The following is a 25,467-nucleotide window of genomic DNA, read 5'->3' as shown; positions in this document are numbered from 1 at the left end:
CTACTCGTTTGAACTTATTGACTAGCATATCTACAGGTTGCTTTCTACTCAGCTTGTATTGGCACATTCTTTTGCTTGTAATTGTTTGTAATATTCAAGCTTCTTTGGAGTTCACCGCCAGGCTGAAACCCAAGTCACGAGCGGGACGCGGGTTTGTCGCGAAAAAGTTCAAAGTTTTGGGAGTTTCGGGGACACGCGACGTTACTGAATTATTTTTTTTGCAACTAAACGGACCATGGCATCCATTGGATGGGATCGCGGCCAAATCTATTCCACTAGTGTGCTTCCTGGCGAAGCAAGAACCAACACTCATGCAGAACTCATCCAGTCTTTTGCCGAGTTCGTGCAAAAGTTTCGTGTCGATAACTCATTCGTCTACAGGTACTGCTTGCAGCATGCATGTGGCAATAGGATGGCAACCTTACGTTTACCTTGTTCCACCTGAACAGAGACATGCTCTCCGATAATCTCATGACAAAGCAATACTACATTGAAGTCGACATGTCTCACCTTATTAGCTTCGATCACGAACTCGCCAAAAAGCTCATTGCAGAACCTGCCGAAATGCTGCCTCTCGTGAGTGTTGATTGCGGATAATAGAATGATAATGTATAGTCGGAAGAGAAAGTTTCTTACTTGTATTTTACAGTTTGAGCGAGGTGTCAAGGAATGCGCTAAACGTATTTTGTTTGCCAACCCGAACGCCGTTGACGCTGCAGAGGTTCCTGACTGTCAAGTCATGCTCAAATCTGACGCCAACGTTGTACAGATTCGTGATCTGACAGTAAGTTCTTATAGGTGCTTTACATACAATGTCTGTACTGATATCTATTAGTCTGATTACATCGGCAAACTTGTGCGTGTACCTGGTATTGTGATCGGTGCTTCTACGCTGGCTTCTCGCGCTGTATCTGTGCAAATCATGTGCCGCTCTTGCCGACATACCAAGATGATCCCTGTTGCTGGCGGATTCGGCTCGATCAGTCTACCCAGAACCTGCGACAAGTAAGAATCAGGAAGCATTGATCGTCGGAATATTGGATCTAAACAGGACGTCAATTAGTGAACAAATGGAGCAGGGTATGAAAGATAAATGTCCTCTGGATCCCTATGTGATTGTACACGACAAGAGCGAGTTTGTCGACTCTCAGCAACTCAAGCTGCAAGAAGCACCTGATATGGTCCCCGTCGGTGACCTTCCCAGACACACTCTTCTCAGTGCAGACAGGTAAGATTGGGAGCTTGAAAAGTTCAGGGATACAAGCTGTGAATAATATATCCCAAATAGATGGTTGACCAATCGTGTCGTCCCCGGTATGCGAGCTGTCGTCATGGGTATCTACTCTATTTTCCAAAGCAAAGCTGCAGTATGTATCCAGACCGTAAAAGAAAGAATTTTGAAACATCAGCGTTCTGAAAATATGCATAGAAATCTACAGGTGCTGCCGCTGTGCGTACGCCCTATATTCGTGTGGTTGGATTGCAGGTCGATAAACACAACAGCGGCCGCGGAAGAGCGGTTTTCACAGCTGCAGAGGAAGATGAATTCATTAGAATGTCCCGTCAGGAAAATCTTTACGACGTATTCTCCGCCAGCATTGCACCTTCAATCTTTGGCAATACAGGTAAAAAGTCATCGGTATATGTATCGTGTTGACAATGGGCTCATTTGCAGCTACAATCCAGATATAAAGAAGGCTATCACTTGTCTGTTGATGGGCGGATCCAAAAAGATTCTTCCGGATGGCATGCGCTTGAGAGGTGATATCAGTGTGCTGCTCCTTGGTGATCCGGGTACAGCCAAATCGCAGCTGCTCAAGTTTGTAGAGAAGGTGGCACCCATTGCAGTTTACACATCCGGTAAAGGCAGTAGTGCTGCAGGTTTAACAGCATCTGTCATTCGTGATCCCAGTTCGGTTAGTATACATAATATTATGTATGACTATGCATGCTTATACTTACGATTCGCAGAGAGATTTCTATTTGGAGGGCGGTGCCATGGTCCTGGCTGACGGCGGCGTCGTATGCATTGACGAATTCGACAAGATGCGTGAAGAGGATCGCGTTGCTATTCACGAAGCTATGGAACAGCAAACTATTTCTATTGCCAAGGCTGGTATCACCACTATTTTAAATTCACGAACTTCCGTACTCGCTGCAGCAAACCCTGTATTCGGTCGCTATGATGACATGAAGACACCCGGCGAGGTAAGCAGAATCTAAAGCCTTATCGCGACAGTAATTTGACTCTCTTTGGAATTCACCTAGAATATCGACTTCCAAACTACTATCCTTTCAAGATTCGATATGATCTTCATTGTCAAGGATGAACACAACGAAGCACGCGACATTGTAAGTAGGCGTAGATGGATTTACAATAGCTTGATTTACTCATATTTTGTATTTTAGTCAATAGCCAAGCACGTTTTGAACGTTCACATGAACCAGCAAACGCAAGATGTAGAAATGGGCGAAATCGACCTGCAAAAGATGAAGGCATATATTAACTACTGTAAAGCGTAAGTCAATTGCAAAAGTCGCCAGGCTATGCAACATTCGAAGTCAACACTTTTTGGCGTTTAAAATAGAAAATGTGCGCCTCGCCTCACAGAGGAAGCTGCAGAGAAGCTTAGCACACACTTTGTCAATATCCGAAAGGAGGTCAAATCCTCTGAAATGGATACCAATGTGCGATCTTCAATTCCTATTACTATCAGGTAAGACAAAGACTACCTCGTATGCAGCTAGCACCAGTGCTGAGCTCGATTGTTACAGACAATTGGAAGCTGTCATCCGTATATCAGAATCGCTCGCCAAGTTGCGGTTGTCGCCTGTAGCAACGAGCGAGCATGTGGAAGAAGCGATCCGTCTATTCAAACTCTCGACCATGGAGGCCGTACAGACCGGCGTAACCGATGGTGTATCTCGAAGCGAATTGATGGAGGAAGTACAAGAGATTGAAAACGAGATCTTGCGGCGGTTGCCTATGGGCTCTACCATCCCGCTTGCACGAATCAAGGGCGACTTGCTCAACAGAAACTACAAGGAAGGTGCTATCATGCGCGCACTCGCCATCCTGGGACGCAGGGAAGTCTTGCAGTTCCGAAATCAAGGCACTATGGTCTTTAGACAAGGAGCTTAGGGAAAAAAAGCCATCATCTGTACATAACGAATTGCTCTTGTTTCTTTTTCTTTTTTTCTTTTCTTTTACATTTTGTAACACACATAATTGAATATTGCATTTTAATGTCTCATTAACAGCAAATCGCATGTGTGTAAAGGAATCATTGAGTTAATGCCAGCTATAGCACTTCAGGACTTGTTCTATATTTCCGCGCCCTGCCGAAGGCTGAATATTCTTGGAAGTCTTATTGATTTATCCATTCTGGTTTTGCTTCAACGCTCGAAATTACGATTTGTTTTGAATGGGACAGACAGCAGTCATTCTCGGAAAACCCATGTATTTTTTGAAGAGGACAGAATGTGATTTACAGCATTAACAAGGCATGCTTTCAATCCAAAACCGTATATAAGGGATTCGTTCATGCTAATAACAATAATAAAAGCAAGACAACTCTTTAAAACCCATTCTTTCTTTGTTCAAGTGTATATAAATAGGAGAGACTCTTTGTATTTATCTATTTTTATTGTCCCGGAACTGGGTGTCAAGCAAAGTCCCGCTGCTGCATGATTTTGTCGGGAAAACGTCGCTGGCATAATCAATTTCCTCCTTCGTCAGCAAACACGACTAGTCTGTCCGAGAACGACCACTAACTGTCAATAAAGGAATGCATAGAAAGAGAATTTCAAGCTCGCAGTTTAGCAAAGAGAGACCAGATGCAGTGAAATCGGTGCAGGAGTTTACATACGCCATCTTCTTTGTACGGTTTCAAATACGATGCAATACATGCGTTCATTGAGTTCGCGCACCTGGAGCAGTCGGACGACTTTTCTGCAGCGCCACCATTCACTTTGCAAACTTTCTACTCGTTTTTTTTTTTGCGACTCTGCCGACTTGACATTTGCATTTGTGGTGATTGTCACCATTGTATTCTCTCAAACATCGATTCATGCGAACGCCGAATCTATCTGTATTATTTTTTAACTCGATTTTTCTATGCCCTGATACATTTATGCCCATCTGCTTGTTCCGTTCCTGGTTCCTGACTATCAATTGCTGTCAAAAATGCATAAATCGTTGTCTGTGCTTGTAGTCATGTAACACCTCCATCAATTTTTTTACGATTAAGCAATACAGCAAAACACTTTTCTTCAAAAATATACGCAAGTTTTGACAAAAATAAAGGGCATCGGTAGCAAACGCTATTCTAAGGAAAATAGCTATAATTAGATACGACGATAAAATGAAGGATTAATTAAGCTAAAAGGATCAAACAAGATATAAGTAATATGAGATTATAGGTAAAGCTAAAGAAAAGAAGAAGAAAGTGGAAATGTTAAACAATTGTAAGCAGTAGTGATTAGGCAGTAGCTTGAACGGCAGGAGCGGCGGATGGAGCAGCGGCAGCTGGAACAACGTTTTCGGCAGCCGCTACAGTTTTCTCCTCCTTGGGTTGCTCCTCCTCCTTGGGTTCATCAGCCTTGGCTTCTTCCTTCTTGGGCTCTTCAGTTTCCTTCTTGGCTTCTTCTTCAACCTTCTTCTCCTTCTTTGGGAAACGGAGGATCTTGGTCAAACGACGGCCCAATTGGTTAGCAGATTTGGTAGTAGTCTTCTTTTCAGCTGGCTGTTCCTCTTCGGGCTTGGTTTCTGTCATATCATTTCAATGATTGATTAAATACAGCTGTTCACATGTTCTACCCCTCGTGTCACTCTGCACCCCTGATTTATCTCTGTATCTCTTTTCTTCTTCTCGTGCGCACTCGCTACCGTACAAACCGGAAAGTTCATTATTACCTTTTGCAGCTGGTTGTTCAGCGGCGGCGGGTGCTTCGGGAGTGGCCGCGGATTCTTCAGTAGTAGCAGCAGCAGGTTCGGCAGCAGCAGCCTGCTCAGCGGGTGCTGGTTCAGCAGCAGCAGCGAGAGACTCCTTCTTCTTGTTTCCAAAGAAGCGACCGACAAGCGAGTTGCGCTTGATCTGGTCAATCACCTTGGTTTCCTTAGGAGACTCCTTGGCGGGAGTCTCAGATGACTCTGCAGCAGCAGGTGCACCTTCGGCGGTGGCGGCGGCGGCGGGTTCCTCAGCTGCTGGCTTATCTTCTGCCTTGGGGGTGTCCTCTGCAGCAGGAACAGTTTCAGCTGTAGGCAATAAAATTGTCAGGATTGCACATGTTCCGCTTATCGGATTCCAACATTGAAAAAAGGGAAAAAATATAAGCGAGTTAATTACCTTGCTCTTCGGCGTTGGCGGGAGTTTCCTCCTTTTGCTCTTCAGAGGTCTTGGTGTCCTCCTTGACAGGACTCTGTAAATAGAATAGACTCGTTAGATCCCGGGAAATGAAAAAACTCATCAAAAAGGTTTGAGTGGCGGGGTTGATCGTCAAGAGCGGACACGAAAATGATAATGTCGCACAATGTACTACCCGTCTATGCCGACGACGGATCATGACACTGCTGGGAAATCAAAGGTCCGCGTGGATCCACCCAAAAAAAGAGTAAAGTTTACCTTGCTGCGGTTGAAGATGCCATTCAAGAATTTCGATTTGCGCTTCTCGCTCTTGGATGCCTCACCCTCGCCAGCAGCAGCGGCAGCAGCGGCGGCAGGCTGTTCCTCTGCCTTGGCTTCGGTGGCGGCAGAAGCCTCGGTTGCTTCAGGTTCTTTGGGAGTTTCCTCGGCCTTTGCTTCTTCCTTGACAGCAGGCTCAGGCTTCTTTTCTTCCTTCTTATCAGAGAACTGCTTCTTTGCCTTGTTCAAGAACACTGACAAGCGCTTGGTGGTGCTTGATCTGGAAGGAGTAGGTGCAGGTGCAGGAGTAGATTCTGTCTTGGCTGCCTCTTGAGTTTCGGCAGGCTTATCGTCACTGCTTTCTGCTGGCTTCTCGGCCTTGCTCTCTTCAGCGGCGGGAGCAGCATCAGTAGTAGTGGTAGTAGTCTTTGGCTCCTCGGCGGCGGGAGCCTGGGCAGGAGTCTCGGCGACGGTAGTCTCGGCGACGGTAGTAGGCTTGGTCTCTTCTGCAGACATTGTGAGTACAGTGGGAGAAAAAGAAAAAAGAAAAATTGAAATGCGAAATGGTCGCTTTTTATACACACAGCGTGATCCGCCAACATCACGCGATCCATGAAAGGTTAAGCACGTGATCAATTCGTTTGCGGCACGTCCAGTGTTGTCTGCACGGCAACTACAGTAGCACAAGGCAAAATCGTAAACACAACAAGTCAACAATTCCATCCGCGATGGTCCGCCCGCGAGGCATTGTTATCATTTCCTGGACGAGCATCTCGCCGCCGAAATACATAGGAAGGCACACTGTTGTCCAGCATGCAACATCAAGCTGTAATATAGCGCATTGAATCAAATGCAAGAATGTTTATAACGTCCTTGTAGAACAATCTCGAGTCGGATTTCTTCCTTTTTGCTAAATTGTTCCTTTTATATGCGTATGTATATGCGGTTAGTTGCAGATCACATCAAGAACACAATAACGTCTTTTTTTCGCTCACCGATCCGAAACATCCTCACGATGCACAAAGTTCATAAAAATGGGAAAGGTTTTGCCGGCGGGTTCCATAGAATTCTGCTTTCATGAGAATACCTGTGACTGATATCGCTTATTTCCGGATGCTGTATCCTCGCTACAGTACTATTTGCTCCCATCCAACAACCTGGATTACATATTTTGTGACAATGTCATCCCCTGCAGAAAACTGGGTCCGTTGTACGGTTCTAAAGAGTGGCACATTACTACATTTGCATCACGATTTTTTTGGTCTGGACCTTTGAAACAAAAGTTAGTACCCGGGTCTATACACTTTTTTCCCAACCCCTAAAGATATGTACGTTAATGAGAGAGCGAAAAAAGGAAAAGAGCGAGAAGACGACGGTGGAAGACGTATATCAGCCTATGCAACCTTGCAAAAGCAACTGCTGCTGGTATTTTTGGTGAGTAACTTCGACAACGCAAAAGCATCCAATTGCATCTTGTGTTACATGGGCCGAGGAAGCAGATGATGTATGTACCGCGTTTTTAATTAGCATCAATCAAACCTTGTTCTCTCGAAACTCAACATAAAAGATCCTTTGCGTCGTGCGTTTCATCATTTTGTTAATTATTTTTCACTCACACGGAAGTGGTTTCTTCCACTTATTCCCGGAATAATGTGGATCCACGGCAAGGAGTTTCTGTATATGATGGTCTTGTGCATTGCTTCCATGGTGTGAGATGTGTGGTAACAAGCGGGCCGCTACATGAAAAGACAAGGAATGGTTAAGTCTCTAGTTAAGCGGGACCAAAATTGGAGATAATAAAAACGAACAGTCTGCATTGGGGTAGCTGAGACAATATCATCACGTTTCTCAAAGTCGAGCGAAAATGTCCATCATGCAATATTTCTATTCATGTTTCTATTGTGATCATGTTTGGGTGATGAATGAGGTTTAAAAACGAGTAGGCCCTAAATGGTTGCATCCAGTACACTTTTTCCCAAAAGTAATGTCGCATTTTGTGAAATTTTATAATACATTTATACACCAAAACGACAAATTGCAGCGACATTAATTTTTGGAAAAAGTGTATGATGTACCAAACTTGTCTAGTTCATTCGTCCCGATAGCTTTCTTTTCAATGTGTGATGATAGATTTGAATGTAAGCATTTGAACACCTTTACAACATTCATACTGCAAAATTCTTGGCACGATTTCTTGATGTGAGAGAGAGAGAGAGCGAATGCCAGACGAAAATTGAGTATATCAGAACTAGTTTCATTACATAGATCTGGATAACCATCCATTTTCATTGATTATGCGTCTAGCCGCTATTACCATGCTATATGCTTGGAGATAACCTACACTGCTTGATGGAACTCTTGAAAATAAATCGACACAAAAGAAAGGAGACGTCACAGTTTATGGACATGGATGAAACTAGAACAAGCAAGGAATGCTCATAGAGCTGCCCATCTGAAAGAAATGCACTAAAATCCGAATGCAAGTTGGTCTCCAGATAAAGTGCTACGTGGCATAGTATGCATGCAGTGCTATGTTGAATAGAGAGATCAATGCATTCTTCGGGAGTACGGGCGCGTAATTGACAGAGAAACCGCCGACCAAGTGCCTTGATTCTTGCAGCCTGATTTATTGTAAAAATTCTGCTGTAGCAGTCAGCTAGTCCATTAACACCCATAGAGCTCCTTTTGCAGAGCACTGGTAATGCCACTTTGGAAGGCAAACATCTCTTCTGACAAGTATATAAATCCATACCGACATTTCACGGCCCGATGCTGGGAGGCCCCACCAGTGAGAAAACGGAGCAGAAAAAGAAGTGAGCAACGCCACCATCGCTCAAAAGTTCGTGCCGCCTCTTTGCCCAAAGCATAAAACAGATCTCATTGCCCGTCCACACAAGTCACCAAACATCCAACTAGCTTTTGGAGTTTGAACCGCACTCCTCACTTTCACCTTCAATACGAAGTAGTCTCTACATTTTCACGTCATATTTCCTTTTGTTCAACTTTTGATTCCCAATTTTGCATATTCTTCCGCCATTTACACGACATACAACAACAACATTCCAACTAGCAATGTCAAACACTATCAATAGCAAGAGCATCAAGGGCCCGGAGCAATCGTTGTCTGAAAGACGTCCTCGTTCAGGAAAGAAGACGCTGATTCTATCCAATGCATTGGGCAGCAACAATGACCTCGGCGACAAACCCCGGGACAGAACTGCCTGGTCGGATCCAGCATTGACGAAGAAGAGACTTAGTTCGCCGTTGTTGACGCCGGACGGCAGCCGCGACGATCCGTTCGCTGGTATGAACTCCTCAATCAATTATCAGCAAGAAATTGAACGCCTGAAGGCTCTCGTGCCAAAGGGTGATCCTAAAAAACGCACCCCATCAAGACCCCGTTCGACAGCATTCGAATCTGTATCCTCCAACAACAAGCCCGTAGCTCACACGAAATCCAAATCTCAAACATTTCCATCATCTTCTTCCTCCTCCTCCACTACTCCCAACGCTGGCAACAATCGCCGTACACCAACTTCTCCCCTTTCACGTTCATCACGCCCTCAATCGGCATTTTATATTTCGACAGATAGTCGTGCAAGCACTCCATCCTCCTCCAATTTTTTCAACGACGCTGCAGCCGCCACCAAGATGGCGAGTCCTATGGCGACCCCGCGCTCGCTATCCCCAGCTCGGTCCGATCAGACTTCAATGGGCATCCACACTGTCCCCGAAGAAGACGAAGACGCTAAAATCAAGCAAGAGGTTATCTCGGAAGAAGAAAAGAACCGTTTCCTAGAGTTCATGCGCTCTTGGACCGGTGGCTTGCGAGAGTGGAGCCACGTAGATGCTGCTGTGGACACTGGCTCCAACAGTGGATCATCCCTTTGGACTCAGCAAACACCGTGGGCCACTCCAGCTAGAATGGACAGACGCCGATGCTCCTGGCAGGAAACACAGCGTCGAGACGGGTTGACTATCACTCTTCCCGACCGAAATGCTAGATTGGATACTGCTATGCGTTCCGAGCCTTGCACCCCGCTCTTGGCACCCAGATAATAATTGCCACTTCAGTCTTCTATCCTTTGCCTTTCTCTCTCTCTCTCTCTCTCTTACCTTACCCGATTTACTTTTTTGATCTACATCATCTCGCTCTTCTGATTCTCTTGTTACGTCTTACATCCTGAAACCACAGACAAAATGTCTATTTAAAGTCTCCCGAAATAAAACCTTTTTTTACGTATTTCAGCCAATCTATCGTCGTTATTATTATTATTATTATTATTATTATTATTATTATTATTATTATTATTGTTATCGTTTTACTGTGGTTGCAGCTGTCCTGGCATATCTTAGCGAAAGAAGAGTAGCATCTGTTTTATACTTAGTATCATATCTCCATATTTACCTTTGGTAACAATATATTATGTCATCAACTACTGGCTGTAACCACGAAATTGCCGATGGAAAGAAGGTAAGATAAAGAAAATGGATGGCTAGTAGGTGCGGCAATGGTTGCCAGATGCGTATCTACATCTATGTAGTTTGGTACACGATTCAATAATTTGGTTGGTGTAATTCACATAGGATATATCATCAGACGGTCACACCAGCCTCACATTTCGAAAACTGGCGCGGACTTCTGTTGTCAAGAGACGCGCTGAAGTTCAGTTTTCCAGCCTTTTCCTCAGAAACCACGCTATCCATCGTAAACAATGTCCTCTGTAAGTACTCAGTTCCGTTGTTCACCCCGGATGCATGCAGGAGCTATTGTGAGCTCTGCAATCTCGGTCGACGAATGATCCGAGAAGGACTCCAGGACAACAACATTCTCAGTTCGTCCCATCTCGTCTCGTCCACAAGAGACAGACATAAGCGTATGCGTTCCAGCGTGCGGTACTTCTGATTCTCTTTTCATTGGCCGAGATGACTCGTCTATCGTTCAGTCTGGGGACTTTTGGGAGTGGAAACTGGTGCTGATGCGAAGACTCTGTTTGTAGGAACGCGAAAACAACGTCTACATGGCCAAGCTTGCGGAGCAGGCCGAGCGTTATGACGGTATGATTTCATTGTTCAAACGTTAAGTAAGAAGGAAAAACTCAACGATACCTTGCTTAGAAATGGTTCAATACACCAAGGAAGTCGCAAAGGTAACGTTTGTTACTTTACTTTCTTTGCAAAAAGACCTTGCAACTGAGACGAAAAAATAATTGGGGACAGATGGACGTAGAATTGACTGTTGAGGAGCGCAACCTTCTCTCTGTCGCCTACAAGAACGTTATCGGCGCCCGCCGTGCATCTTGGAGAATTGTTTCTTCCATTGAACAAAAGGAAGAAAGCAAGGGCAACACTGCCCAAGTCGAAAAGATCAAGGCCTACCGTCAAAAGATCGAGTCTGAGCTCCAGAACATTTGCTCTGACATTTTGAGTGTCTTGAAGGAAAACCTTATTCCCAACGCTCAGGGCGGCGAATCTAAGGTCTTTTACTACAAGATGTAAGTTGTATTTACATGAGAGTACACTACTTGCATGAAACGATCTAATCATACGTTGCGCCTAACGACAGGATGGGTGACTACCACCGTTATCTCGCCGAATTCCTTACCGGCGCTGCCCGCAGCGACTCTGCCAAGGAAGCCCACGAAGCCTACAAGACCGCCACCGACGTTGCTCAGACCGAGTTGGCCCCAACTCACCCCATCCGCTTGGGTCTTGCTTTGAACTTCTCTGTCTTCTACTACGAGATCCTCAACTCTCCCGACCGTGCCTGCCACTTGGCCAAGCAGGCTTTTGATGATGCTATCGCTGAATTGGATACCCTCTCGGAAGAATCCTACAAGGACTCCACCCTTATCATGCAGCTCCTGAGAGACAACTTGACATTGTGGACTTCTGACTTGCAAGAAGGTAAATCATCAATGCAAACTGCTCATTTTCTTTTTTCATTGTTCTCATTCTCATAATATCACACATAGACGCTGACAAGGGTGAAGAAGCAAAGGCTGAGGAGGCTGAGGAATCCAAGTAGAAAGATTATATAGTGGTGATGAGATTATATATACGAATCCTTTCCAAAGTTTTGATATCAAAGAGTTCCATTGTTGTGAGAAACTAGTAGAGATAACTCTACTACGCGTGGTAGATGCGTGCAATGCGGGGGAAGATAGCATTTGTCGCTGCCGATTTTTCGAGACCTCTTTTTTTGTGATCTATGCGACTCGTCAAGTTGCATTTCTTCCCAGTAATTTACTAATGAATCCTGATGTCGAAATATTCAATGCAACCCAGCATGCAATGCATGCCGAGCAGCTTGCGAATGCAGCTCCAGAAATGTCCAAAGAACCTTCGGCGACGAGCATAAAGACTGAACGTAGCAGCAAAGAAACGCTCAACGAACAAACGGAGAAGGAGCCAGCATTTGCAAGCTATCGTTTTGCCATGAGCACGTTCACGCTATATGAGACAAAGACAGTAAGCGTCTGCTTCCCCGGGATAGGACTTGCAGGACAATTCGCTTAAAAACACATGCATAAAAAAGCGTTACTATCTCGTAGGAACAAATCAATCAAAGCAGAAATACAGAGTCCTAAAGATCCATCGAAATAACCCACGGGAGCTGAACGTTATTGAAGATGACGTGGTTTACTCGGAAGCAGAGATAGCCAGGCTACTGAAAATGATTGAGGATGGTAACCTCTCTGTGGGTGGTCTACATCGAGTTCCTATGAACATCTATGGTATTGTCGGCTTCATCCGGTTTACTATGGGATGGTACATGATCTTCATCACAAACCGCAAGCAAGTGGCCTTGATTGGAGGACACTATATATACCACATTGATGAAACGCGCTTGGTGCCTATTGGATCGCAAGTTAAGATAGATAAGAACTCGGATGAAGGGCGGTATGTTGCAATTTCAAGCAGGCATTCATTTACATCCGAGTTTCTTTTGACTCGAGATCCTTAGATATATCACCACTTTTCAGAACATCGATCTTACAAAGAATTTTTATTTCTCGTATACCTACGATGTAACCAATACATTGCAAGTCAACATGACGCGGCCTCCAATAGAAAGGAAAGATTCGCCTACCAACAAACAATCTGTACCGTCGGGCCACAATGACATGTTTGTCTGGAACCACTACCTTTTAAAATCTGGATTCAAAGATTTGAACAGTCGATCGGGTTGGATACTCCCTATCATCTATGGCTTTGTGGACCAAGCCAGTAAGTTTATGAGAATTGAAAAGGATTGATTCTGTGAAATGCATCAATTGAAACCACCTTCTTTTAGAAATATCAATATTTGGTCGCACAGTTGCAGTTACCCTGATTGCCCGTCGATCGCGCCATTTTGCTGGAGCCAGGTTTCTAAAGCGAGGTGTAAATGATATGGTGAGTTTGAGCAATTGATACAGATTCGAAATGGCAAAATCTGAAACTCCTTACTAACGTTACATACGTATGCCTTAGGGCTATGTAGCAAACGATGTTGAAACAGAGCAGATTGTAGCTGATCTGACAACGACCTCTTTCCATTCAACGCATAAGTTGTTTGGGAACCCACGTTACACATCGTATGTCCAACATCGAGGATCGATCCCACTTATCTGGTCGCAGGATACTACAAATATGTCACCAAAACCCCCTATTGAACGTAAGTTTTGACTATCCTTTGAATGGTCTGTGTTCTAACCGAACACACGCGCTACAGTCAACTTTATTGATCCATTTTACACGGCGGCTGCGATGCACTTTGATAACTTGTTTACCCGATATGGTACGCCGTGTATCGTCCTCAATCTTATAAAGGTATGATATTCTTATAGACTTTTTTAGTTGTCGACACAGGGTTAACTATTTTCCATGAATATTGTTAGCAAAAAGAGAAACACAAGCGGGAGTCCTTGTTAGGCAAAGAATTCGCTCAGGCTATATCGTATTTAAATCAGTTTCTACCCGATGATAAAAAGATCAAATATATAGCCTGGGACATGTCAAGAGCGTCTAAAAGGTATATATACAAACCGGAAATAAGAATCAGATCTTCTCACTAACGACATTTATTAGTCGCGATCAAGATGTTATCAACTTTTTAGAGGTGATATCTCAGGAAATCATGGATTCAACAGGATTCTTTCACAGCGGACCTGAACCGTACAACAACGTCTTGCGTCGCAATAGCGGGTACGTATCGGATTAATGAGGGTCCTGTTAATATGCTAAACATCTCGAGTAGGCAAGATGGAGAGCGAAGGATGTATTCCCGACAACGTGGCGTGCTACGAACAAACTGTATTGACTGCCTAGATCGTACCAACGCGGCGCAGTTTTTGATGGGTAAATGCGCCCTCGGTCACCAGCTTTATGCCCTAGGCATTGTATCATCTCCAAAGATAGACTTCGATTCGGACGTTGTCAAAATGTTTACGGAAATGTATGACGATCACGGTGATACGATAGCACTTCAGTACGGCGGGTCACATTTGGTGAATACTATGGAAACATACCGGAAAATCAATCAATGGACGAGCCATCCACGCGACATGATCGAGACTATTCGCCGATTCTACGCCAATGCATTTTCAGGTATTGAGCACAAAACAACGCCTGGACGAGAGGCAAATTCCTAGCTCTAACCTTGCTGCTTTAGATGCTGATAAGCAAGATGCTATCAATTTATTTTTGGGAAATTTTGTAACCGAGGATGGACAACCGATGCTTTGGGAGCTGAATTCTGACTACCATTTGCACAATCAAGACCCTCGTATCCAACCGACTAGAAGAGAGTAATGTCCTGTCAATATCAAATTCCCGATGTCGTGTGACCAACTAATATGTTTGATAGCTACCGCAAATGGTTCTCGCCTTTGGCAATTGCACCTAAACCAGAGGCAGACCCATCTATATTCGATATACCACCAGAACTCTGCAACTATACAGTAGATATGGATGAGAGCGATCCATACAAAGGATATTGGATAGAGTACTACGATCCAAGCTCGTTGACATCATTTGAACAGCTATTTGTACACAACATGAACGTGATTCCGAAATACCGATCACCTAGGGCGAATGTCATTCTGCCCTCCGGAGACAGAGAGTTAGTAAAAGGATAATTTGATCCACTGGCTGGAAACAGACGCTAACATTTAAAATCATCCATGTAGACTCACCAAGGAAGAAGTTAAGGAGCTTAGTCCTTTTACAGTGAGATGGCCTCAGTTCAACAGGGTCGTGCAGACTGAATCAACGGCTAAAGCACCAGCCGAGGACATCACAAGTAGAAAAGGCTCGAGGTCACAGAATAGAGAGTATTCTCTAGAGTGGGCAACGAAGCAGATGATTCAGAGAAGCTTGGATCCTTATGTCAATCTCGCTGAACAGCGAGAGTATTATCAGTAAGTCCATGCCTAACTGTACAAAGCGATATCATGGATGAGTGTATAAACTCAACGTTTTATGCAGATATACCCATCAATTCCGTGCAGTAGAGAATCTCGTCAGCACACAATACCATGATTTCAGCAAAGATCTACCGCAAGAATACCAGCCTTACTTACAATACGTAAATCGAAATTCGTTGGACGAGCACCCATCAGCTTTGCGGACACGATCAAGAGATGAAGAGATATACAAGACAGCAGTGGAAGTCCCACAAAGACTAGCAGAGCAGCAAGTTACTCAAGAATGGACGTTCAACACCAAAAATGCATATGAAGGCTACGCTGCATACACGAAATCGGATCCATACTGGAGGTCTACGACCCAGCAAAAGCAGCACGATTTGTTATCTATGCTGCATAGTAATGCATTGGGGGCATCTCTTTCAGCTGCCACCGCAGCGGCAGCAGTCGTGGCAGGATCTATCCACAAGGATGAATGAATAAACTATCTGCTGCTGAGTTTTGGCTCGCCTTTACTGAATACTGTTGTGAACTTGAGCGCTTGGCAAGTTTCCTGCGCAACGTGTCCTCCTCCGCCGAATGATCTTTGAGCAACTTCGACTGTAAGAAACAAATGTCAAAGCGAGAATGTCACTAGTTTCCGAATCTTGATTGTAGCAATGTTACCCGGGATACGTACGTCTTCACGCCGCTGTACGAACCGCTAAAGGAGGCTGGCACTGCCAGCACAGACGCTTCGCTCACCGTACACCGAGATACGGGAGTGTTGGAGATAAACGGTACCCTTGTTATATCCTTTCTGCCTGCGAGTCGAGAGTTATCGCTAACATTATTCTCAGCTTCTGCACTCCCTCGAACGGTACTGCAAGAGTTTACAGTGTATGGCATCATTGGCTTTGTACAACTCCAAGCAGGTCCGTCGGCGCGCGCGGGATCTCTTTCCTTCCAATGCACATTGAAGCTGATAATTTATTAGGAGAGTATATGATCGTCGTAACCAATCAAGAGTACGTAGGCAATCTGCGAGGATACCATATATATCGGGCAACCACGTTTCAAATATTACCATTGCCTCGCGACCTGAATACGTTGTCAGACGCTCAGATAGACGATGAACAGAAATTTGTGCATCTCTTGCAAGACCACTTGAGACAGAATAGCTTTTATTACTCATACGGCTATGATTTGACGCAATCTTTACAGCGGCAGGCAGATATGCAGCGAGAAGACTTACGGTTACCCATGTGGCAAACGGCAAGTCGTTCATGCAAAAAAAAAGTTGATCGACTATGCTCCAACTAACAACCTGGTAAAAGGCCGATCCACGTTTCTTTTGGAACAGGGCACTGTGTGAGAAGCTGATAAATGCAGCTGCGAGCGGCCTGCCAGCTGTCAGCCAGTTTATATTACCTGTTATCCAAGGATGTTAGTAATGTGCATATCGTATGTATGACTTTCTTCATCTCATTGCTGTTGACTCTTCGATAGACACATCAACGTCATCTCTCGTCATCAATGGCCATCGACTGACTCTCGGACTTGTGAGCCGTCGAAGTAGAGAACGGGCTGGAACCCGCTATTTTTCACGCGGCTTGGATGAAGTTGGCCACGCCAGCAACTTTGTAGAAACCGAGCAGATAGTTATCACTGAACAGCATACCATGTCATTCGTGCAAACCCGTGGATCAGCACCGTTAATATGGGGCCAGCTTATTAACACTCGATACACTCCTCAACTTTGGATTGACGCTGGAGATAAAGTAACAGATAACTGCATGGATATTATTCGTCATTCCCGTTATCGTTAATCACAAGTGCGCATATATAGGTACTGGAAGCTTCGCGAGCTCACTTCAACCGGCAGATCCAAACATATGGTCCTCAAATACTTATCAATCTTGTTAACAAGAAGGGCTACGAGTATCCTGTTGGCCGAGCATATGCAAGTATAATTGATCAGCTCGCTGATCCTCGCTTGCAGTATATACACTTTGATTTCCATCATGAATGCCGCAAGATGAAGTGGGATAGAGTGCAGCTTTTGATAGATAAATTGGAGTCTGAGCTTGTACAGCAAGGGTAAGTGGCATATTTTTCAACCGATATACTCCATAGGAAGCAGCAGCAGCATCACTAATTTGTTATTGCGACAAAGGTTCTTCCAGTGTGATCTTTCAGAATATTCAAATCCTGTAGTTCGATCTCGGCAGTCCTCAGTCGTTCGCACAAACTGTATGGATTGTCTCGATAGAACCAACGTTGTACAGAGTGCTCTAGCTCGCTGGGTGCTCAACAGGCAATTGCGGCATATTGGTATCCTCAAAGATACGGACAAATTTGAGAACAACGATGCAGCCATGACTATCTTTAAGAATGGCAAGTCAAAAAATGTGTAATTGTAGACCAAGATTTTGAGCTAAGATCAAGTTTTATTATGCAGTCTGGGCTGATAATGCTGACATCCTCAGTATTGCATATTCAGGGACGGGTGCCCTAAAGACCGACTACACTAGGTATGATTTTGCCACTGGTTTTTGTTGAAAACTTGTTAATGTTCTACATGCGCAGGACTGGCAAGAGAACCTACATGGGTGCTTTCAATGACCTGGTCAACTCACTCACGCGTTATGTCAAGAATAACTACATGGATGGATCTCGACAAGATGCTATCGATTTATTTCTGGGGAACTACGTGGTTGAACCTGCTTCCTTTGTATCTGGTCAACACCATGTGAGTCCCTTCACAGACAAGAGGCCACTGTCGGTTCAGCTCGTACCCGTTGGTTTGGTTGCATCCCTTTTTGCTTTCCTTTTTGCACTGTTCTTTCCAGATTTTATCGGCATAGAGTCCTCAACGTTGTACATTTTCCTGTTATCACTATGCTTTGCATCCACGATCTCATGCTGGCGATATATCCAACAGAACGGCGAAGCATTCGTCGATTGGCCTTCGCTGAAGCCTCTCAATATTCCTCAGGCAGTACAAAGAGAACATATTAGAGCCAATGGTCACACATTACGCCACGCACCTGAACGCTCCAACACAGCCGCGCTGGATCAAGTCGAGCAAGGATATGAACTCCCAACACTAAAGAAATTAACTTGAAAGATTGCTAATGTAAATACACTACAAGAGTATTTTTGTAACACGTTCCCGCTACATTCAACAATCGAACATTGCTGGCCCTGAAAGGACCGCATCGAATCAAAGCAGTTTGAATAATGAAAGTTACTCTGTTGTAAATGACCTTGCAAGGAATATGAACTCCAAACGTCAAATGCAATGTATGAAAATAATTGACAAAATAGTTCCACTACTTTGCAACAACCGAACACCGCTTGAACTTCAAGTAAGCTACCGGTGCAAATGCATCGTCTGAGTGTACGATGGTGTCGGCTTCCTCTCTGAAATATATCAAAACGATGGTAATTAATGTCCCTTGTTCTCTTTTCCAACAACTAAAATTTGGTATAGTGAGCAGTCTTACACGACGATTCGCTTTTTGAACAATGGACAGTCGAGTGTAAATGTTTCGTATTCTCCACCTTCGCCGCATACATGCGATTGATATTTTTCATTCAGCTCGCACAGGAGAGGATACATTTCTGCTATAGTCTTCCCGAGATGCACAGGTTTCAGCCCCATGGCAGCTACTTTGACCAGAATAGCTTGTACTCCGTTGTCTGCCATTTCTGCCAATAGTTCCCGTTGGTCACGTTCCCACAGATAAGCAAAAGATTTTAATCCGAGTCGGTTGCATCTGCAGGAAAAGCTTATCAGTACAGTAAATGATCATGAGGTATGTTCATCCTTACACATGCTCCACTCGAACACGTTGGTAATTTGACAAGATCGCGCCAACAGACACGCCTTCGATATCTGGATGCTCTTTCTACATGTAGAAATAAAACAAAAAGGTCAAATCGGCCCGGTCGTCCCGCAAAACTTGAATGCCAACACCGTATATACCAAGATTTTTTGTAATAACATGAAGAGGTCCTCTGTCTCATCCTTTGTTGTTGCTTCATACTCGTATTCCTGATTCAGTGGGGTGCCCTGAATCTCTCTTCGATATAACGGCAGATCCATACACTCGGCGTAGTAGTGTATAGCATCGTGTCCGACAGTTTGATACATGTAGCTGTCCATTTCATCTAAGTACTTATCGTGAGTATAATATTCTGGCCGCGTTCGTTTCCATTAAGATCTGTTATACCTTTGCCGGAAGACGAAGGCGGTTTGAGATTAGCCAACGCGACGATCTCGTGTCCGTTGGCAACGCATTGCATCATGTTGTAGCAGCTATCCTTCCCGCCGCTAACATTCAAACTGATCAGCCGGCATTCCTCTTATTCTCTCTTGAGCGTGTATTTGCCTGACAAGACCGATAAGCTTCATTTTTTTAAGAGTTGTTATCCGTGGAATCAAAGCAGATTTATTCAGCCAATTTTGTGGAACAATCAAGCTTCAAATGACACGGATCCCGTGACTGGAAGCATGTCGAGAATGGGGCTTCTGCGAACGGCTTCTCCGTGTGCAATGTCAAAAGTAACCGTCCGGCAATAAAGGAGTTCCAAACTTGGCCTTGTAAGCATCAAGTTCAACCGCACGACCGAGGCAAGTAATGAGGGCTACGCACAACTTTGCTGAGACTGTTGTAGGTATAAAAGGCTAGGAGTGTGCGAATAACCAGGCTAGAGACGAGAGAATGGTCTGGAGGACCATGCTCAGCGACGGTTTGTGTGTGGAGAAACTGCAGTTACTCAAACTAACCTCGTAGGAGAAGAGCCGTATCTACGAATATCAAGCCTACAAGGATACAAAAAAGAAATTAGAAGATGTAGAGGCATCTAGCGCCGGAGGCGAATAAGCTATCTTGTGTACTTATGGATTGACCAATTTCTCTCTTATTACAATCATCTACTGGTAGACTTAATTCTTTGCCTCTTTTTCCATTAGGAGTACCTACCCAAAGTCTCACAGTATTTCATTGTTACCTTTTTTGTCCAAATACCTCACTATCATCAAGCAAGCCTGTCAATCGTATAAGCTCGAGAAAACATGGCTTTTACGGCAAAGAAGAAAAGATATATTCAAAGATTGGAGGCGGAAACGATTCTTGATTCGAATGGTGAGCTCCAAGAACAGATTCACTGTGTCCTTTGTCGCTTTCCGAATACCAGCGGTAATATGCTGGACAAGCTCTTCCTCGGTCAAGTCTTCGTCAAGGTCGGGTGTAGGATCGAGCAGCCTGTAGCGACTGCCGCGGCCAGGGTTTTGGTTGGATCTCTGTGGAGGTCCTCTTGTCACGGTACGCCTCAGGCCTCGAAGGATGTCTTCATCGACCTGTTGCATAAAAATGTCACCATAATGAATTGGTTCTTGACCGGAGTGGATTCCTGAAACCGACCGACGGCAAAACTGGCGGCGACGTGCGAAGCTTGCTACAACAATACAGCGGACGCAACGCTATTTTGCTCACGCTGATAAATAACCAAACTATTCACCAATACGATCATCATGGTCGTGGCTGTGGTCGTGGTGATCGTGGTCGTATTGCTCGCGGTGGCCGTCGTGGCAGTTCCCGTCGCCGACCCTGGTCGGCTCAATCAACGGTAACAACAGCTGTGACAACAAGGGGAGCATGATCTCGAAGATCTGCATGCTGTTCCTGACGATATGGACCTAGACATGCTGTAGACATTTTTTCTTTGTTTTTCTGTTTCTATTTCTGTACATGTATTTTTGCTGCAGTTCTCCAGAATAGTCCCCTTTTAAAATATCTTCGGGAAGCAGTTTTTCATTGCTCACAGCTAGTTTTATGTTCTATGCTAAGGATAAACAGACTCTTTGAATTCTCTCAAGTCGTACCTAGCGCGTGAAACCGGTCATCGTTTCAGCATATTTGGTGTACTACGATTTTACGTACAATTTATAAAATCCCTGATGGAGACTATGGTACCATTTTGTTTATTATTCATCCAGCTGTGGATGCTTTGATTGCTTGTAAGCATCCTTTCTTTGTTTGTCGAAATAAGAAAAGAACTTGTTTCCTGATACATGTAATTTTATCATCTTCGACGAAAAAATGGAGCGAAAGAAAAAGGGTGGAGCTGAGGGCAGTCAAAGTATCCACTTGCTCTCAGATAGTATGGATAGACTTTAGGCGTAAAGCCGCAACCAAAGGAGACATTATCCGGGAAACATATATATTACTGGTGCGTCCTGTACTTTTGAGACTAGCAACTGTATTTTGGCTACTAAAAATGCAATTTTGAGGCATTTACATCGGTTTATTGGTGGTGGTATTCCGATGGCAATTGCTGAGACAGCTGAGACTGGAGAGAAGATACCTCCTAGGTACCTGGTAATACGAGCGGGCCGATTAGATGGACGAATTGACGAAGATTGTCGTCTACAGAAGGCGACTCTTGAATGCAGATTAACCCGAATTTTAGTTGAAGTAAGCATTGCTTTTGTTTTTGTCCTTAGTAAGTACGCTAGATAACTCACGCTCTTTGTAGGCACTAAAAAGAAATAAGAATTGGAAACCAGATGACGAATTACGTATATCTGCTTCAGCAACTCTGCAATTCCTCAATACCAAAGGATACATAATATCAAGCACAAGGCGCTGCAAAACTTATCTGCACGAGAAATAAGTAGGAGTAATGATATTGCATTCTTCCTTTGATGCAGCAGGAGGCAACTAGTATGCAATGCGACGGGGCCTTTGGGATAAAGGGCAGACAGCAGATAGTAGGCTTGGATGATCACCAAATGCAGCGACTTGCTGGCATTCTGATAAATCGCAGGTTCTGGGAAACATAGCAAAAATCGTCTGCAGAATTTCGATGTGACGAGTTTGTAACCGCAAAATCAAGAGACTTTTCAGCGCTGATATTCTCGAAACGTTCGCCGTGTTTCGGCTAGAACGGCTTGCAGAGCTATAATTCACAGCGGCAGAAGAGAAAGAACAACTGAAAGCAGACGTCCAATATAAGAATCAACTCCGGATACTGGAGAATATGAATGAGAGGAGACAATCAAGAGCTTTCGGAGGAGGCCCTAGTGCGCCAAGAAGCCACAGTAAAAACTAGATACGACACCGCAAGGAAACGTATAATGCGAGAGAAACACCAGTCTGTATTTAAGAATATTGAACAGGAAGAGCAAATGGTCCTGTCGGACACTGGTATTTTGTCAGGGCCAACATGGGCTATCCTTGAAGAAACCGCAACGTGAGTATTTTTCTGTGCATATATCGATGAAAATAACTAATCATAATAGTATACAACAGTCCTTCAAGGACGGCAATTGATGAAGAAAGCGGGACATCCACATTGACCGAAGACAACAGTCAAAGCGATGCAGTCCTGACAATCCGCGTGCACAATATGGTTACTTGCCGTCATCACATTGCAAAGATACATGTATAACCAGACATAATCTATATAGAGAGCTTTTAAATATGCAAGAAACTCTGCCCCAAATAATTCCAATACAACAGGATCTCAACGACTCATTGTCCATTTTCAATTGTTTGATCTCTATCCCATATATTATCACAGATAGGAAGAACATTCATCACAAAGTACACGTCCAATATCACAAGGCTCTGGTGTCCCATTTTTCCTTGATCCCACCATTTGTTTAAGAAAGCAAATGTCTACTACATATTTTGTGGCAAGCATATAGTCTACGCTTTTATAAGGCATCCTTACCAACCTCTGCAAAGCTCATCATGCGTGAACGCGCAGAAGCCGATAAGCCTGGCGTCAACACAGATTGTTCAATCTGGATTAATGAAAAAACTAAGAGGAGAGCTAATAGATACAGCCGCAATAGCTGCCAAAGGCAAGCTAGTGTCGTAACGCTTCTTGTTTTGCGTTATGAGACCACACAGGAAAAGGAACCACGAAGACCACAAAGATAAGAGGTAGTTGAGTCTTTTATTCTCTAGCTTTTTGTCAGGTATTTATACCTTTTACGAACACTAAAAATATAAAGAGGATAATACATACAAAAAGGAAAGGTCTATGCTAAGCGACATTGTGCAATGGAAATAAGATCTAAATGGGAAAGGTCTTGGAAGAAAGGAACAGAAATTAATAAAGGAAATGCTTGAAGTCTGTGCACGACACTAGCCCGAAAAAAATAAAATTGGACAGCCAAAATGTTCCAGGAAGACCTCCAAAAAACAAAAGATTCAACCCTCCGGAAAAGGGAAGTTCGAATTGGAGAAGCTGGGCGTCGATCCCAGTACCTCTCGCATGCTAAGCGAGCGCTCTACCATTTGAGCTACATCCCCGTACTGTTAGTTGACATCCTCTGTCATATATTAGATTGTCGCGCTGAACAAGTAGAAAAGAAAAATTTTATAGAAGCTACAAATGTTTTGGACAGTAAAAGAAATCCTCTTTTACCTCACGTTGTCTGTGACTTACCTCGAGACTTGAGACCTAATCAGAACGACGCTGTCAGAACGGTTAGGAAGTCTGCATTTATTTCGTGTAACATGTATTTGCAAATCTGCATCGAGTGATCTACCGAGCTATCAAAATCCTTCGATCCTGCCTATATTTCTCCTGCGAATACTATACTTTCCACTCCATCGACGTACCACACGTATCATAATTTTCAACTGAAAAATATAATGTGACAGCTATCGTTCAAATATAATTTAAATATTGTGCAAAGAAATAATGCGTATCTCTCTTATCGCTCAATATTTAATGCTTATCACACAGGTCGTTCAATATATATTTTTATCTGTGCAAAGCTGTACATGGTCTTCTTTCAAGGACGTCAAAAGTTCGTCGAGACTACTGTTTAATTCCGAAAAGCAGAAGAACGTTCATTGAAAGGGTTTTTCCACAAAATTACAACTTATGGCAAAGGTGTGACGATTGCTCGAAGTCTGAGACGTTAAGATACTTACGATTAAACAAATATTCTTCGATGCTGTGCTTGTGATTCTAAACAACAATTGATAATGTATGAGACAACTACTTGGGCAGTTGAAGACGGAATAAGAAGGGACGGCCTTGTTATCAAAGATAGAACAGACAATTGCAACAAATGTCACCGCCATCGACGATCATTTCCATTTTATAACCGATGTTAAGCCTGAATGTCGTCCCAAAGACACTAAAGGAAAACTGTTGCCATCCAAATTTGAGATGGTGAAACATCCTAGTAACAAAGCAGTCGAAAGCACAAAAGTGGATCAAGAAATTGAGACGATGGGCCCTACTATGGACCATCACACTACTCTCTGGCCCAAAAAAAGGGACTTAGAAGACCATTATCTTGAAAAAATGATGTCGAAAATGTACGTACTAAATGCAATTCCGCTACGATGTATATATCATTGAAAAGCTATGAATAGATTGAAACAAGAGCATCCTCCATGCTTACAATTTTTCGTGCATCCTGACATTCCTCGGCAGTCCATTGTTGGCACCGTTGATGTCAAGTCTGATGGATGGTGTGGGTTTCGAACGACCGCTCATGCGATATACGGGGACGAAAACAAGTTTTGGAAAGTCAAGGAAGATATGCTTGCTTGTTACAATCGTAACTTGGTCAAATACAAACAGCATGTCACCTGCATGTACATTCTTGACGAAAGCCGAGACACAGTTTCGTATGGACTTGACAGTATCGGTGACAAGAACGAGAACAGCTATTCGACTTGTCCAATGGAATATTGGTGCTTCACTCCAGGTTGCACACAATTGGCAGCGGATACTCATCGCGTGCCGGTTGCTGTGTATCCTGACAATAGCGGTCCTGTTCCTCCCTGCTTTATCTCCCGTTCGAAGGACCTATACAAAGAAATCAACCGCCATTGCCAATAATCATGCAGCATGCCAATGGCTGCCATTGGGCTACCGTCAACTTGCGACGAGGCATGAAAATCCAATGGCCTATCATAGAAAGGCAGATAATATCCGCATGCAAACAAATGGGCATAACAAACGATCTACGCAAGACCATTTGACGTATGCTATCAATCAAAAAGCCCGAAAAAGATGGAAGAAGCGATATCATTCTCATTGATTATCCTTCCTTTCCATCTTATCGCCGCAACACTCGAAGCCATATGGAGTAGCCACTGGGTACAAGTTTTCGATAACCGTCCTTTCGCAGCCTGGGACACTGCTCGTAGAGCTATCCAAGGCACAGAAATCCTCCAAGAAGAAAGCGTGTTTAGAACCGTAGAAAAATTATTTCAAATTTATAGTAATTTTCTCTCTTTGGCGTCTGCTCTATCACTCATAACGACATGGGCGAACAATAAACCAAAAGCTTTACGCTTCAAAAAATAAAAACTCATTGACTAGAAATGTAATCATGTTTTATTATATTATATCCTTATTGGATCAAAATCCAAGCATTGAAAGGAATTGCAGTATAAAGCCCTTAA

General features: G+C 43.8%; 10 protein-coding genes and 1 non-coding gene across 11 annotated transcripts; 7 read left to right on the top strand and 4 right to left on the bottom strand.

Annotated features, from left to right (window-relative positions):
• Positions 1-235: 235 nt before the first annotated feature.
• Positions 236-3,142, top strand: VTP01DRAFT_8740 (uncharacterized protein; the record flags this gene model as incomplete). Its single annotated transcript, XM_069387895.1, has 13 exons — positions 236-381; positions 450-576; positions 650-784; positions 836-1,005; positions 1,064-1,228; positions 1,289-1,367; positions 1,430-1,625; positions 1,687-1,916; positions 1,972-2,208; positions 2,269-2,352; positions 2,410-2,519; positions 2,589-2,717; positions 2,776-3,142. The coding sequence occupies 13 exons, from the start codon at positions 236-238 to the stop codon at positions 3,140-3,142; spliced, it is 2,175 nt and encodes a 724-aa protein (XP_069241618.1).
• A 1,339-nt stretch (positions 3,143-4,481) lies between these two features.
• On the bottom strand, positions 4,482-6,140 carry VTP01DRAFT_8739 (uncharacterized protein; the record flags this gene model as incomplete). Its single annotated transcript, XM_069387893.1, has 4 exons — positions 4,482-4,768; positions 4,916-5,257; positions 5,349-5,421; positions 5,625-6,140. 4 exons carry the CDS (start codon positions 6,138-6,140, stop codon positions 4,482-4,484), a joined length of 1,218 nt encoding a protein of 405 aa, XP_069241617.1.
• A 2,556-nt stretch (positions 6,141-8,696) lies between these two features.
• VTP01DRAFT_8738 (uncharacterized protein) lies at positions 8,697-9,683 on the top strand (the record flags this gene model as incomplete). Its single annotated transcript, XM_069387892.1, has 1 exon — positions 8,697-9,683. The coding sequence occupies one exon, from the start codon at positions 8,697-8,699 to the stop codon at positions 9,681-9,683; it is 987 nt and encodes a 328-aa protein (XP_069241616.1).
• A 656-nt stretch (positions 9,684-10,339) lies between these two features.
• Positions 10,340-11,652, top strand: VTP01DRAFT_8737 (uncharacterized protein; the record flags this gene model as incomplete). Its single annotated transcript, XM_069387891.1, has 6 exons — positions 10,340-10,348; positions 10,625-10,682; positions 10,743-10,774; positions 10,845-11,119; positions 11,191-11,531; positions 11,600-11,652. The coding sequence occupies 6 exons, from the start codon at positions 10,340-10,342 to the stop codon at positions 11,650-11,652; spliced, it is 768 nt and encodes a 255-aa protein (XP_069241615.1).
• Positions 11,653-11,876: 224 nt separating this feature from the next.
• On the top strand, positions 11,877-15,513 carry VTP01DRAFT_8736 (uncharacterized protein; the record flags this gene model as incomplete). Its single annotated transcript, XM_069387890.1, has 13 exons — positions 11,877-12,095; positions 12,163-12,527; positions 12,592-12,854; positions 12,922-13,022; positions 13,101-13,284; positions 13,342-13,439; positions 13,508-13,641; positions 13,698-13,814; positions 13,867-14,216; positions 14,281-14,416; positions 14,476-14,730; positions 14,798-15,028; positions 15,096-15,513. 13 exons carry the CDS (start codon positions 11,877-11,879, stop codon positions 15,511-15,513), a joined length of 2,871 nt encoding a protein of 956 aa, XP_069241614.1.
• A 100-nt stretch (positions 15,514-15,613) lies between these two features.
• VTP01DRAFT_8735 (uncharacterized protein) lies at positions 15,614-18,140 on the top strand (the record flags this gene model as incomplete). The annotated part of the gene is made up of 10 exons (XM_069387889.1): positions 15,614-15,636; positions 15,692-15,813; positions 15,874-15,948; positions 16,011-16,288; positions 16,351-16,459; positions 16,523-16,794; positions 16,863-17,113; positions 17,190-17,410; positions 17,475-17,547; positions 17,603-18,140. 10 exons carry the CDS (start codon positions 15,614-15,616, stop codon positions 18,138-18,140), a joined length of 1,962 nt encoding a protein of 653 aa, XP_069241613.1.
• Positions 18,141-18,348: 208 nt separating this feature from the next.
• VTP01DRAFT_8734 (uncharacterized protein) lies at positions 18,349-19,433 on the bottom strand (the record flags this gene model as incomplete). The annotated part of the gene is made up of 6 exons (XM_069387888.1): positions 18,349-18,439; positions 18,523-18,795; positions 18,851-18,927; positions 19,005-19,189; positions 19,252-19,352; positions 19,411-19,433. The coding sequence occupies 6 exons, from the start codon at positions 19,431-19,433 to the stop codon at positions 18,349-18,351; spliced, it is 750 nt and encodes a 249-aa protein (XP_069241612.1).
• Positions 19,434-20,072: 639 nt separating this feature from the next.
• On the bottom strand, positions 20,073-20,699 carry VTP01DRAFT_8733 (uncharacterized protein; the record flags this gene model as incomplete). Its single annotated transcript, XM_069387887.1, has 2 exons — positions 20,073-20,479; positions 20,543-20,699. 2 exons carry the CDS (start codon positions 20,697-20,699, stop codon positions 20,073-20,075), a joined length of 564 nt encoding a protein of 187 aa, XP_069241611.1.
• Positions 20,700-22,160: 1,461 nt separating this feature from the next.
• On the top strand, positions 22,161-22,474 carry VTP01DRAFT_8732 (uncharacterized protein; the record flags this gene model as incomplete). The annotated part of the gene is made up of 2 exons (XM_069387886.1): positions 22,161-22,276; positions 22,336-22,474. 2 exons carry the CDS (start codon positions 22,161-22,163, stop codon positions 22,472-22,474), a joined length of 255 nt encoding a protein of 84 aa, XP_069241610.1.
• A 799-nt stretch (positions 22,475-23,273) lies between these two features.
• Positions 23,274-23,346, bottom strand: VTP01DRAFT_t33. The gene has a single exon. It is a non-coding gene; the product is annotated as a tRNA-Ala (tRNA).
• Positions 23,347-24,638: 1,292 nt separating this feature from the next.
• Positions 24,639-25,100, top strand: VTP01DRAFT_8731 (uncharacterized protein; the record flags this gene model as incomplete). The annotated part of the gene is made up of 1 exon (XM_069387885.1): positions 24,639-25,100. One exon carries the CDS (start codon positions 24,639-24,641, stop codon positions 25,098-25,100), a length of 462 nt encoding a protein of 153 aa, XP_069241609.1.
• Positions 25,101-25,467: the final 367 nt, after the last annotated feature.

Source organism: Rhizomucor pusillus (assembly GCF_041956525.1).
Source record: "Rhizomucor pusillus strain CBS 183.67 unplaced genomic scaffold VTP01scaffold_5, whole genome shotgun sequence".
Lineage (NCBI taxonomy): Eukaryota > Fungi > Mucoromycota > Mucoromycetes > Mucorales > Lichtheimiaceae > Rhizomucor > Rhizomucor pusillus.
Note: the sequence above shows the minus strand (reverse complement) of the source record. Positions and strands in the feature narration are given on the sequence as shown.